Here is a 15,210-nt window from a genome sequence, read left to right as displayed (position 1 = left end):
ACTGCATGCACATACTGTGCCGCGCACATATGGTACATAGATGCAAATGCAAACACACACAAATAGGATATAATTTGATTTCCATGTTTCAGGGAGCCCCAAGCCCTGTGGGCCGGCAGCAAGACTATATTTAACAGATGACAAAAGTTGCATTCCAGATGTACAGGGAGATCTTTGTGTTGAGCTTTATGGAAATGCATAGGAGAGAGAGAAGGTGAGTGGAGGGGAAGGAGAAGAGGGGGGCACCAGTTCACAGCTGCTAAGCCAATGCTGTTTTTTGAGACAGAATAGCATGCAGCAGTGGGGGGGTGTATTTGTCAGTAGTCTGTGCAATTTGCCTTCCCAGCTACAGTTCTATTAAGAAAGAAAAGTTAGATATTTCAGTTATAGATTCCATTAAATTGTAATAGGCCTATCACTATTTTGATAAAAGATTTGCATTCAGCATAACACGCATTTTGAAATTGAACATCAGATTAGTAGTTCTATTACACAAAGCTCAATTGCATAAGTTTGATAAATAAATTAAACAAAACCAGGGTTGGATGTGCAGTTGAGCATATACTACACCCAAACTCTGTTCATTACCACTAGGGAACAACTCCCATCACAGTATTTCAATACCTAATTAAAAACACACCCATAAACATGTTGGACTGACTGATTTTGTTGTGTGTCGTTTCAAAACGAACTGACAGAGAGCCATTTTTGTATGCTTTCACACAGCTTAGCATGCCAACATCATCAGCATAAGACAATTAAGTCCTGCCAGTGAAAGATTTTTTTTTTAAACGTAAATATTTACAGCGCAAATCTTTACCATTCATTCACCAGGCGCTAACAAAACCTTACTGTACTCTCCCTCTCTCACCCCCCTCTCTCTCTACATCTGCGATTCATTGACTTTACAATTTACCACATGTCGAGATGGGAGAGGTCGAGCCTCCATCTGAATCACGACACAAATATGCGAGTGATTTATTGTTTTAAAAACTGTGGGCCGATTTAGTGCAACTCCACTTTTCCTGAGCATTACTCCTATTGGCAGACCATGAACAATTACAGTTCGGACTAATTAAGCTCGGAGAATGTGCAGCGCACCGCTAATGTCTAGCAGGCCCCAATTGTTGTTTAATGGTGCCAAACTTTGCTCCCCAACTTTACTCCCTCAAATCCAAAACAGATTGCACTTTTTATGGGTGTTTATCAAGCTCAATAAAAATAAGGACCTTTTATTTTCCTTGCATGGGATGAGAAAAATAGAGACGTGGAAGGGGGGGGTGAGAAAGAAGAGAAAAGATAGAGAGAAAAAGAGGGCGGGCGGGAGAAAGAGAGCGTGTCCTGCTTCCGCCATACTTTGTAAACAAAAGTCATTTGCAGGACAAAAGGAGCACAACCTTCTAATAAAAATGTGGAGTATGTTTTGCGAGGAGAGACTAAATGTGGACACGTAGTGCCATGAACCCCCTGCGGATTGCAATTAAGACCTATTAACATGTAAAGCCAATTTGATAAGGTGTGGGTCTATCCCCTAAATCCGCATTAAGCTATCTTTCCTCACCTCGCAGGGACAAGCCATTCAGAGCTGTACCAGAACACACATTATCCATATGATATACCATTGTTATGCATATGCTGCTAACATGTTTTAAAAAATACTGTATGTGTCAATTATAAAATGTTGCCCATACCAGTACATCTACATACACACAAAGGATTACACTAGGTGTTAAATTCGGGCCGATGTACAAATACGACTGCTGATCTGATGTTAATCTTGCCACAAATCCACCATTCCGTCCCGAAAATGTAAAAATTGTGTAGGCAAGTGGCATTAATTTTTAAATAGGTGGGTCTACCACAATAGGAGCGATACTGGTGCAACAATACAAATGAAACAAAGAAAAGAGGGAAAGGGCTATTGTTTCAATCATACAATGCCTCTCGCCAAGCTTCCTGTGGAATCGCCACGGGTCTCGGGAGCGTATTTTTTTACTCGAAATAGAACAGTGGATGCTGGGTGCTGCGTTCTCTCTCCCTCTCTCTTTTTGGTTCTTTTTTTTAAACTACTCATAATTAGACGTTGAAACAGAAAAACCAAAACCCCAGCCAAAACTCTGCAGGCCCCAGGAATGATGGGGCCAGGGGTGGTGTCAAATATCTTAACATTCATAAGTCAGAGAAGCAGTAAATAAACCTGGACGATTTACGGCCCTGCAGCCCTATGCCCCCGCTCCCTCTCTCTCTCCTCTCTGCATACCTGTTGAGGTGTGATGTTAGCCAGCAGCACTGGAGTTAACCTGTCGCCTTTTCAGAAAGCCCCATGTTAGCATTAAGCATCTGCACAATCGCAGAGAGAGAGAGAGAGAGAGAGAGAGAGAGAGAGAGAGAGAGAGAGAGAGAGAGAGAGAGAGAGAGAGAGAGAGAGAGAGAGAGAGAGAGAGAGAGAGAGAGGTGCAAGAAACAGCATGGCACCCGGGGTTAGCTGGCCAGGCCACTTCACCAATTCAACCTGTTCCCACTGAACCAGCAGGCCTTTGTGTGAGGTTGAGAAAGGAGGGAGAAGAAGGAATAGAGGGACGAGGGGAAGAGGGGGGTTAAGAGGGCAGGAGGCCTAACACCCTGGGCACAACGTCATGTCAAATTGCTAAATTATCCCAAATTGTACAGCTTTTTAGACGTAGGTGGTTGGAAAAACAAACTCTCGCTCGTTATAGCTGTCTGAGGTCAGACAAATTATAGTAACCTCCACACATTCAAACACACAAACAGACTCACAAGCAAAAAAAGAAATGCAGTAACGGAATCACAGGAAGCATAGAAAGGCATGCCCAAAATGTCAAGATCATGGCCAGCTGACAAAAAAATATAAATCAAGTGGCAAGGCTGTAACATCACTAACATCACAATCATATCAAATTGGGCCATTTTACGTCTAAAAGTAAAGAAACTACAAAAAACGATTGCACACACATGCCAAAACATGAATTCCAAAATCATAGTATTGAACCGTCTGCATCAATGAGACCCAAAATTGATCAAACGGTTCAATTGGATTGAGGAGAAAAAGCAACCGACAAAGCCTGCTATATGAAAGAACCATACAACAATGGAGCGAGCTAGCCATTTCTAATCACAGACACAGTACCAGTTATATTCTGGAGCCTTCTTTACTAGTTAGGGAGGAAGACAGATAATCAATGCCCAGGTGAATTATTGATGCTATACATTTATGAATACAACAGCCACAAAGAAAACACTAATGGGTGGACACACATGGTGCTCAAATGTAACCGACCTAATGAGAGGGGGGTTGAGTTAGTACACTAGGTAAACCATAATAAGCCTAAAAATGTATGACGTGATCTTGAATAAAGCTGTACTGAACATTTATAGCGCCGTTTTATTTGTGCAATAAATTCTATCATGTTTGCAATGTCTCCCTGCTTTGTAAACCAATTAAACATGGCTCACTGGGCGTTTCTAAAATTGTATTTTTGAAGATGATCTTATCTTAGATACAGGGAGGTGGTGGGGTAGAGGAAACAGAAAGACAGTGTATAACAAAACTGATCAAATAGGCTACTATGAAAACCTTCCAGATTTGAATTACCTCTGACAACCACTGAACTAATGGGCACAAGGAGGTAGACTGTACACAGACCTGATATCAGATAGAGACATGTACAGCAGCATCTTCTTACACTGCAAGGGCATTCCATGACTTTGTTCTGATCAGTTTGGTATATAAGCACATTTGAATGTGGAAGTTATGTGAGCTTGTACTGGACCTGGCACTATAGTGAACATGTGCAAAAAGAAACTAACCCATTGAAACAAATAACCAGCTTAAACCCAGTGTGTGTGTGTATGCCTGTGCATAGGTGCGTGTGAATAAAGGATGACTAGTCCGCCAGTATTGTGAACATGAGTGACACACTCCTGCGTAATAATGATAAAGAATGGCAAACGGTCTCAAATATGCTCAAGACACACAGTTAATAAAAACACCAAATCATAAAATATACAAATAGCAAGATAATTCAGTAAGATGTAAAAAAGTGTCATATGTGCAATTATTTTGTAGACATGTTATAAGATGCTTAAAATTCTTAACAAGTGAAAATGTGTCAGACACAAAGGGGTGCATTGCATTGTCTATCACATGTGTGTTTATTTTCAAGGTGTGTGTGGTGGACTAAATTGAGGAAACAAATATCAGTTTCATTACCCAGAGGTATATGTGGGGGTACGATCATATTTCCTAATGGTTGGTCTTTGCCTTAACCTTGTAAGACGAGATGACAGGTCCTAAAGCAATGACTTGTAATTGCAACCATTAAAAAAAAAAAAAATTGAAAATGATCCCGCCTAAGCATTGCCCAGTGGGACTAGGAGGTGGCGAGTAAATGAGTAAGTATGCATAATTATACCAGAGCTGATTGCCTCTAATAAATAACATGAATTTATTTATAAATAACGTTTTACATGGCACATGCTTTTAAGAGCGATGGTTTACCCATTACAGGCTAGAGTGGTATACATGCAGTACATAGGCTACAACATGTAAAAATCTAACATCATTTCCTGCCTATAAATAAATGATTTCAGATTTATTTAAACGTTTGAGGTAAAAATATTAATGTCTGCATATTCAAAGTAACTGTCAATGATAGGCCTCTTTCAGCTAATGTCAATGCAGTTTGACAAATGCAAATTACATAAATAAACTAATTAACACATTGGCTTTGTTTTTATAAGGTCCTTTCTCAATGCTTTTCTGAGGTTCCTGTATTGTTGATATATTTATAGAAACTTGTGTTAGGTGTTATTATACTGCCCTGGGATAAAAAGGTTTAAATGGGGCATGTGTTTTAAGCTTAAAATACAAAAATGTTTTCAATGAGGTTGTGCAAACAACGTAGCCAAGGCTCAGTACAACATTATATTACATTTATATTAGGAGGCGGTATGAAATCAAAGTCAGAGTTAGCCTATCTAACACTCACATAATACAGTAATAATAATAATAATAATAATAACAATAATAATTAAAAAATCAAGAAGAAGCATAATAATATTGTTCAATTGTCCACTATAAACTGATATGTTATTATTCAAATTAATGTTTATGTTTTGTACTATAATTTGATCACAGGTGTACAATAAATAGAATATTCATCATGGGCGCATGACCTTGCATACCATTTTTTTATTTGAGGTGATGGAAATGCATTGAGTATCCCTATTCCTGGCATGCTTCTTACTGTAGGCTACAGAGAAACATGCAGGCACATTGTTGCAAACGACATGCATGCCATTGTACAGTTCATGAAAAGTTGCGAAACGTCTGGCTACATTTAACAGTTAAACACACTTTGCTGGGTGTAAATGCGCGTTTGTTCATGGCTACGTGGATTGTGTGTGTCCATTAATGTACGCACATCGGTGTAAATAAATGAACTTACTGTGCGAGCTGTTGGAGAAAGTGATCCATTCGGAAGGTACGGGCTTGTAAGATCGGGGATCATTATAAATGGATAGCCCGGGTACGGTGGGCTCTTGAACAGCCCTCCATCTTGCCTTTTCGCAGCTAACATGGCGGGGGGAAAGAAGAAAAACTTTTATAAGTGCCTTGACAACTTTTATACATCTGAGATTCCAGAAGAAACCCACTCGGTACGCTCATATGCCATTGTGTACAAATCTAAGCGACAGAAAAGCAGAAACTCACCCTCCTCTAAACTTTCTCTTGTTTTGTCTCTGAAAGTTTCAGACCTAGGCGGAGGCCGTCTTTCCGCCTTGAAAAACAACGAAACACAGGGGTTGCATTAAAGAAACACATAGGGAAATAATTAGTTGTGTAAACTGTGGTTTCACTGCACATTTCGCGCACAATAAGTAAACGTTTGCAAACTACCGAATGGACAATCGATTCCGATTATTTCACTTACCTCCGAATCTGACGAGCTGTTTTGATTTGTTTCTGATTCATTTACAAGAGAAGATTTGACATCTGCTAAATCCCTTTCTGCCGATAAGTTCTCCGAAATTTTTTCCTCCTGCTCCCCTTCGTCTTTGAAGGAAATCATTTCATCGTTCGCACCCAAATCGTCCCCTCCACCGCCGTTGAGCTGCGGCATTTTCCCGAGCAATTTTGGGGGGCAAAAACACAACGTTTTAAACCCTTGATCTTGGTGATCTAGAATCCGAGTTAAAGTTTAGAGTCTGTATTGGCGTTTTCCAAGCACTGGCGGTTTGTACAAACTAAAAAGAGGGGAACCTTGGCAGAAAAAGAAGCCGGAGATGGAGCTGAGCCGCTCGAATTGAGTGAGTTGAAGTTGGTCGGAGTGGTTTTCAGTTCAAAGGCGGCGCTGATTGACAGATAGAGAGGGATGGAAATAGAGAGAGTCTGGATTCAGGATTATTGACAGGGAGAAACACATAAGAAACTAATGAGATTCAAAAAGGGAGGGACTTGAAGTGACGTTTTCATAAATAGGGAGCGAAAAAAAGGCTGGAGGAAGCCGACGGACGAGTGTGCAGTTAGAAAAGCGAGTGAGAAAAGGCAGTTTGGTTGAGGAGCGCGGGACAGTGAAGCGCCCCTGTTTGCTTTTGTGCTGGTATAGCAAAATAGGCGAAAGACAGGAGTTACTTGTAAATGCGGATTAAATATATGGGCGGTCTCCCACTGAAAATGAATTGAGAGCACTTCCTTATTTTCTCCAGTTTCAATGTAGCAATTTTGAAAAGCCAAGACATAGGGGCCAAAAGTTTACCACGCATGCTTTCCAGAATGAACTTGAATAAGCCTATAGCCTTTCAACATTAGCTTCGGGTTGGATATGAAGTAGTATGAATACCATTTTGATCACTATGACAGCTTGAACCCTTTCCTTTTTTATTTAGCCCATTTAAACCAAGCTATAATATATTTAAAATATATTAGAGATTTTGTTGTACATTTCTCATATCTTGTTGCATAATCTTCTATTCTAGACTATATCCTGAATTAGGTTGCATGCATAGGCTATGTATTTGCATTAAAACATGTTGTTCTACTTCAGATAGGCCTATATTTGCATGGAGTGTGAAATATAAAGGACGCGATGATGGAGGTACAGACGTGCTCTGACAGTCGGCACAACGTTGGGAAGACTACAGCCAGAGGGGCTAATGAGGCCGGGTTTTAGGACTAACCTGTAGCCTATTCATTATAAAAGAACAGGCAGGGGCTTGGTATTTGTGCTGGGTTCTTTTCTCCATCTGACAGATTTCTAAAGCACAATAAAAAATGCCACCAATAAACTTTTCAGCTCATTTGAGTCATTGATGCAAATTCTTAACGGCACTCGAAAAAATTGTATCATTACATTATGGAGCAGGTTTATTTATAATGGTCATCCAGTGGTTTTAATTAGACGTTTGGCTAGACATTTTTAGTAGAACAATTTAATGAATGCCACGATAAAATCCACTGTTTGTGTAAAAAACTATGTAGCCTGTCAAATGATAAATCTGCTTAACTCCTTGATAGCTCTAGGCCTACACCAGGTCACGGTCAATTGACAGTAGCTTAGTAGGCCTATGGTGTAGTGTACAAATTGCCTACCTAGCTAGTAGTCTATCTAATCTTCTTTAAACTTCAATTATATTGAATAGAAAATAGCCTACCTGAATATGTGACTAGAGTCCTCAATGCTTATTGCTGCTTGTTTTCACACCTTCATCTCCCAAATGTTGTTTAAAAACAGCAACCTCTGGAGCTCAAAACAAGTCATTATTCTATCATCCACTTTGGGTTTCGGCCACATATTCTATTCCAATCAGGGTCATGCGGACATCAAACAGCAGATGAATATCATTAATGCGATGAAGTGTTTGAATAAATTAGGGGGAGAAACAAAATGAGTGCTTTGGATTTTTTCATTATTTAGGCTACTCTTAATTCTGAAATTGAATTATTCAATTGTATATCTCTACTTAAGCCTAGGGTTCCTATTTTGATGACCCCCAAACAAGCTGTCGGTGGTAGCCTATGAAAAAAGCATTGTGAAAATATAAGCAGTTTACTGAATAGGCTATAGCTGACACTCACCTCTCACTTGGCTGCTCTAGAAAGACCACTCAAGTGTGTGTGTGTGTGTGTGTGTGTGTGTGTGGCTCAGTTGTCCACTGGGGCTCCAAAAGGTAGCCTGGGAAAGCTATATTTTATTTAACAATCATAAAAGTGATGTTTAATAAATCATAAAATGTTTCTTCCAGAAAAACCAAATATACAGCTATAGTAACACAATGTCTTTCAAGAAATGGCATAATATACTTGTTTTGAGTCTGTCTTCCGCTCAGTTGTCAAAATACTGTGTTGACAAACATTTATTTCACATAGACCTACTGCATGACAGAGATAAGAGCTATATAATGAACCTGTAGCCTATATCGACTCGCTTAGAACAGGCTTCTTTAAAAGCGCATCCTTCTGCAATATGATCACTGATCAGGCATGACTGGATCAGCTGAAAGCAGTATGGTGGAAACCTACACAATATTTTCCAATTATTGAGTTCCTCTAGCAAGGATGGATGGATGGAAGGAAGGATGCATTTGAGGGGCTGGAGGGATTATAAGGATGCTTTTCTTAGGTAATCATGTATGTCTGTGTAGCAGCAGAGAAGAGACACCCCACCCCTCCCATCTCTACAAACCTGGAGCCCACACAGACCAGACCAAAGCAGTGCAGTTCCAAGCTTGCCCCTTCCTGGATTGCCTCAGCAGGTGCCTGAGAGTTCATTGGGGTGTGTGGAGTGTTATCATCATTTTACTTTGGAGGAATGTTATCAAATCTATAGAATTTATAAATTCTCTCACATTTTCACTACTTCATACAGCAATACACGCTACTGTATTAGATTACCCACTCTTCTTTCCTAGATATTACAGTGAACATAGCTATTATAGTCCTAGTGGTCCTTACAGCCAACCTCGAGCAAGATAGTTCTGCACACATGCTAAACTCTGTGTGCAAACGGTTAATTACCCACAATGCCTCTATATTCCCGACCATGCAGGCTGAAATGGCTCTGGTCTCAACTAGCATATTATAGGGTCTGTCTACCACTTGTTTTCATAGTAACAATATGTGCATTTTAAAGCCCTGTTTAATGGTAACTACAGCTTGATTCATGCCAGATCCCCACTGAGCTAGATGAATTTAGCAATATAAAGATGTCTGTCTTTAACAAGTGGAACTTGGCATTTAACCTTTTTTTGTTGTTGCATTTAGTCAATTGCAAATTCCACCCATTGTATGGGGAGGCACTGCTAACCATTTTAGGATTTTTTCCAGTACAGTTCAGATGAATTATATCATATGAATAATGACATGGTTAACCACAATTATGTGTTTCTAATGGCTCTCCACATTGTGTAAAGGACAATAATGGGGAAATTGATTACAAATTTTCTTTGATTATGCAAAGGTCCTTTTATGATGTATATTCATCATTATTGTAAAAGCAAATCGGACCACAGAAATAAAACTTGTTTCAAGAGGTGATTTGAACGTGGTTATTTAATGTTTCCTGCCAGTGTACAGTACAAACATACAATACAACTCATAAAGCTGAAAAGTACAGAAAAGTAGCAGGCCTACAGAAAAGTACAGAAAAGATAACAAATATATCGTCAGAGAGTAAGTAGCATAAATGAGCAAAGATTTGTCTTATGCAATCAATACTATCGCCATGCCACAATTTCTTTAACAATCTGTTTAACCAAGCATTTGTAGTTTGATTAGATTATTGAACACTATAAATTAATTCCCCAACCTATATACTCGTTCTGTACAAAGGATAATATTATATACAGTGGCTTGCGAAAGATACTCCAATCTCCGCTGTGGAGCTTTGCAGCTCCTTCAGGGTTATCTTTGGTCTCTTTGTTGCCTGTCTGATTAATCCCCTCCTTGCCTGGTCCGTGAGTTTTGGTGGGCGGCCCTCTCTTGGCAGGTTTGTTGTGCTGCCATATTCTTTCCATTTTTAAATAATGGATTGAATGGTGCTCCGTGGGATGTTCAAAGTTTCGGATATTTTTTTATAACTCAACCCTGATCTGCACTTCTCCACAACTTTGTCCCTGACCTGTTTGGAGTGCTCCTTGGTCTTCATGGTGCCGTTTGCTTGGTGGTGCCCTTTGCTTAGTGGTGTTGCAGACTCAAGGGCCTTTCAGAACAGGTGTATATATACTGAGATCATGTGACAGATCATGTGACACTTAGATTGTACACAGGTGGACTTTATTTAACTAATTATGTGACTTCTGAAGGTAATTGGTTGCACCAGATCTTATTTAGGGTCTTCATAGCAAAGGGGGTGAATACATATGCACACACAAATTTTCCGTAATTTATTTTTTTGAACTTTTCTTTTCATTTCACTTCACCAATTTGGACTATTTTGTGTATGTCAATTACATGACATCCAAATAAAAATCAATTTAAATTACAGGTTGTAATGCAACAAAATAGGAAAAATGCAAAGGGGGATGAATACTTTTTCAAGGCACTGTAGGCATTAGAATGTTTCTAAGTAAAAAGCACAACATGAAGAAGAGTTGTCTTGTGCAACTAACAGGTCAGACTAACATGATAAATGGCAACATTCTGGTTTTGTAGCTCTACTTCTACCTCGGTAGGTATTGGCTGCTGGCAGCACCTGCCTGTCTCCAACCCGTCCACCGTTACAAAACAGTGCATCGTGGGAACCATATTAGAGGAACTAAGTGAACTGCCTCCTTCATCCAAAACAAACAGCAGGCTTTTCAGAAATGAATGTGATAGTGATTAATCAGTGGATGAGGCAGACCTGGAGCTCTCTAAACATGGAACCCACCTGAGACAGGGCTGCAGCGCCTGGAGCTACAGTACACAGTTAGGGCATGTGTTTGCTGACCTCAAGCCCTGTGGTCACCTCCGATATGTCAGCCAAGGCACAGCAGCGTACTCCTGTCTGTCAGAGAAATCGTCTCGCTGGATGGCGAGCCAAGCTCTGGCTTGTAAACGTTAGGTAATGGTCAATAGTAGGCCAACGACACAGAAGGTTTGTGTTGGGTGTTATTGTATTGTTATACTACTGAATGAGAAGTGAAAAACTATGGAGGCCTACATCATAGATTTATATATGGGTTAGTGCTAAATTGGACGATTCACACAAGCACATTCTGGTGGTCTTATTGTCAGCAGTCAGAATATGAGAGTATCGTCTTTGCGGAGAGTGACTCAAATTTGTTGTCATTGTTAAGTTTGTTATTTTTGTCTGGTCTTATAAAAAAATACGTGCAGTCATTATAAAGATGCTGACAAGGCTTGTGGCATTTGGCTTCCACTGACAGCAGGTCAGGTGTGGGACTAGACATTACCATAAAGAAAATGGATGGATAACCAGCCTTTTTGTCTCTTCTAATCTTTTCACAAATCTCACAAACAACCACATCAAAATAGATGCACAAGAGGCATGTGGAAAATAACTGCTATCCTGACCCCCGCTTTATGTTTCAGACAAAAATGAAATCCCTCTTATAACAATGGGCTTGTGTTTTGGACCACATTACCTCTATGGTTCATCTTCCTGAGGAAGCAACAGCAGGTCTTAGACCAGGAGGAGAAAGACCAGGAACAATGTTTCAATGACATTCAGAAGAATGGCCCATAATTACAACTGTACTGAGAGCAGTTTGCCCTGTTTGTGGATAAATTAAGTGTGTATGTAGTGATTGTGGAGGGGGGTCAGATAATGAGATTTCCATACAGAGGGGCTAATTTCAGATATTTATTCACATCATGTGTTTACATTCTCCCCCTTGCTCTCTGTCTCGCTCTCACACTTTGTGGAATTGCTTTCCAATCATATTTGTATATTTATTTGTATTTTATTTTACCTTTATTTAACTAGGCAAGTCAGTTAAGAACAAATTCTTATTTACAATGACGGCCTACACCGGGCAAACCCGGACGACGCTGGGCTGGTTGTGATACAGCCTGGAATCGAACCAGGGGTCTGTAGTGATGCCTCAAGCACTGAGATGCAGTGCCTTAGACCACTGCGCCACTCGGGAGCCCATATATAGAAACATATGATGTACAGTAATGGTGCGCTCACATGGGTAGAGGGTGTATAGCTCCACAGTTGATTGCGCACAGGTGCTCTTTGTATAGGACATTGCATGTACCGAGAAAAAACAAACACCATATTATGGATAGCGACAGTTGTTTATTTTATTTTATTTAGTTATTTTGATTTTGACTGGTATTTTCAGCATTATCCACTAGGTTTGCTGCAGGTAGAAAATCCTAGAAAATGTTCTGTAATTGACACAAGCTGTCTCCATTCAATCAATCAATGTTTTGCGTGAGAGTTGACTCTTTTTGCACTAACTCTTTTGACTCATCACATACATTGCTGCAACTGTTTATTGTCTATCCTGTTGCCTACTCACTTTATCCCTACCTACAGTACCAGTCAAACGTTTGGACACACCTACTCATTCAAGGGTTTTTCTTTATTTTTACTATTGTAGAATAATAGTGAAGACATCAAAACTATGAAATAACACATATGGAATCATGTAGTAACCAAAAAAGTGTTAAACAAATCTAAATGTATTTTATATTTGAGATTATTTAAAGTAGCCACCCTTTGCCTGGATGACAGCTTTGCACATTCTTGGCATTCTCTCAACCAGCTTCATGAGGTAGTCACATGGAATGCATTTCAATTAACAGGTGTGCCTTGTTAAAAGTTAATTTTTGGAATTTCTTTCCTTCTTAATGCGTTTGAGCCAATCAGTTGTGTTGTGACAAGGTAGGGGTGGTATACAGAAGATAGCCCTATTTGGTAAAAGACCAAGTCCATATTATGTCAAGAACAGCTCAAATAAGCAAAGAGAAACGACAGTCCATCATTACTTTAAGACATGAAGGTCAGTCAATCTGGAACATTTCAAGTGTGCAGTCGCAAAAACCATCAAGCGCTATGATGAAACTGGCTTTCATGAGGACCGCCACAGGAAAGGAAGACCCAGAGTTACCTCTGGTGCAGAGGATAAGTTCATTAGAGTTAACTGCACCTCAGATTGCAGCCCAAATAAATGCTTCACAGAGTTCAAGTAACAGACACATCTCAACATCAACTGTTCAGAGGAGACCACGTGAATCAGACATTCATGGTCGAATTGCTGCAAAGAAACCACTACTAAAGGACACCAATAAGAAGAAGAGACCTGCTTAGGCCAAGAAACACGAGCAATGGACATTAGACCGATGGAAATCTGTCCTTTGGTCTGATGAGTCCAAATTTGAGATTTACGCCATGTCTTTGTGAGACGCAGAGTAGGTGAATGGAGGATCTCCGTATGTGTGGTTCCCACCGTGAAGCATGGAGGAGGAGGTGTGATGGTGTGGGGATGCTTTGCTGGTGACACTGTCAGTGATTTATTTAGAATTCAAGGCACACTTAACCAGTATGGCTACCACAGCATTCTGCAGCGATACGCCATCCCACCTGGTTTGTGCTTAGTGGGACTATAATTTGTTTTTCAACAGGACAAAGACCCAAAATACACTTCCAGGCTGTGTAAGGGCTATTTGACCAATAAGAAGAGTGATGGAGTGCTGCATCAGATGACCTGGCCTCCACAATCATCCGACCTCAACCCAGTTGAGATGGTTTGGGATGAGTTGGACGGCAGAGTGAAGGAAAAGCAGCCAACAAGTGCTCCTCATATGTGGGAACTCCTTCAATACTGTTGGAAAAGCATTCCTCATGAAGCTGGTTGAGAGAATGCCAAGAGTGTGCAAAGCTGTCATCAAGGCAAAGGGTGGCTACTTTGAAGAATCTCAAATATAAAATACATTTTGATTCGTTTAACACTTCTTTGGTTACTTCATGATTCCAAATGTGTTATTTCATAGTTTTGATGTCTTCACTATTATTCTACAATGTAGAAAATAGTAAAAAATAAAGAAAAACCCTTGAATTAGGTGTGTCCAAACATTGGACTGGTACTGTATATGTACATACACTACATGACCAAAAGTATCTGGACACCTGCTCGTCGAACATCTCATTCCAAAAGTTGGTCCCCCCTTTGCTGCCTTAACAGCCTTCACTCTTCTGGGAAGGCTTTCCACTAGCTGTTGGAACATTGCTGCGGGGACTTGATTCCATTCAGCCACAAGAGCATTAGTGAGGTCGGACACTGATGTTGGGCGATTAGGCCTGGCCCGCAGTCAGTGTTCCAATTCATCCCAAAGGTGTCCGATGGGGTTGAGGTCAGGGCTCTTTTCAGACCAGTCAAGTTTTTCTACACCAATCTCGACAAACCATTTCTGTATGGACCTTGCTTTGTGCACAAGGGCATTGTCATGGTGAAACAGGAAAGGGCCTTCCCCAAACTGTTGCCACAAAGTTGGAAGCACAGAATCGTCTAGAATGTCATTGTATGCTGTAGCATTAAGATTTCCCTTCACTGGAACTAAGGGGCCTAGCCCGAACCATGAAAAACAGCCCTAGACCATTATTCCTCCTCTACCAAACTTTACAGTTGGCACTATGCATTTGGGCAGGTAGCCTTCTCCTGGCATCCGCCAAACCCAGATTTGTCCGTCAGATAACAGTAATTACAGATGACCGGGGCAGCTCTAGCAGGGCAGAAATTTGACAAACTTGTTGGAAAGGTGGCATCCTATGACGGTGCCACGTTGAAAGGCACTGAGCTCTTCAGTAAGGCCATTCTACTGCCAATGTTTGTCTATGGAGATTGCATGGCTGTGTGCTCGATTTTATACACATGTCAGCAACGTGTGTGGCTGAAATAGCTGAATCCACTAATTTGAAGGGGTGTCCACATAATTCTGTATATGTAGTGTATCTACAGTGAGGGAAAAAAGTATTTGATCCCCTGCTGATCTTGTACGTTTGGCCATTGACAAAGACATGATCAGTCTATAATTTTAATGGTAGGTTTATTTGAACAGTGAGAGACAGAATAACAACAAAAAAATCCAGAATAACGCATGTCAAATATGTTATAAATTGATTTGCATTTTAATGAGGGAAATAAGTATTTGACCCCTCTGCAAAACATGACTTTGTACTTGGTGGCAAAACCCTTGTTGGCAATCACAGAGGTCAGACGTTTCTTGTAGTTGGCCAC

At 40.3% G+C, this 15,210-nt stretch overlaps 1 protein-coding gene across 27 annotated transcripts in view; it reads right to left on the bottom strand.

The window, feature by feature from the left end:
• LOC121586406 (transcription factor 7-like 2) overlaps positions 1-6,589 on the bottom strand; it is a 94,905-nt gene extending 88,316 nt beyond the window's left edge. For 14 of the 27 annotated variants that reach the window (XM_045225899.1, XM_045225908.1, XM_045225907.1 and 11 more), the window contains exons 1-3: positions 5,955-6,589; positions 5,735-5,801; positions 5,469-5,593 (exon numbers count right to left, since the gene is read on the bottom strand). In XM_045225899.1, the coding sequence (XP_045081834.1) occupies positions 5,469-5,593; positions 5,735-5,801; positions 5,955-6,143 (381 nt within the window). In that variant the 5' untranslated portion in view covers positions 6,144-6,589. The remainder of the gene's footprint in view (positions 1-5,468; positions 5,594-5,734; positions 5,802-5,954) is intronic. The other 13 variants (XM_045225898.1, XM_045225901.1, XM_045225911.1 and 10 more) reach the window with 2 other exon arrangements.
• Between the last annotated feature and the right edge of the window lie 8,621 nt (positions 6,590-15,210).

The sequence above is a fragment of the Coregonus clupeaformis genome, chromosome 2 (assembly GCF_020615455.1).
Source record: "Coregonus clupeaformis isolate EN_2021a chromosome 2, ASM2061545v1, whole genome shotgun sequence".
Classification (NCBI taxonomy): Eukaryota; Metazoa; Chordata; class Actinopteri; order Salmoniformes; family Salmonidae; genus Coregonus; species Coregonus clupeaformis.
This window is presented reverse-complemented; position numbering and strand designations above follow the sequence as displayed.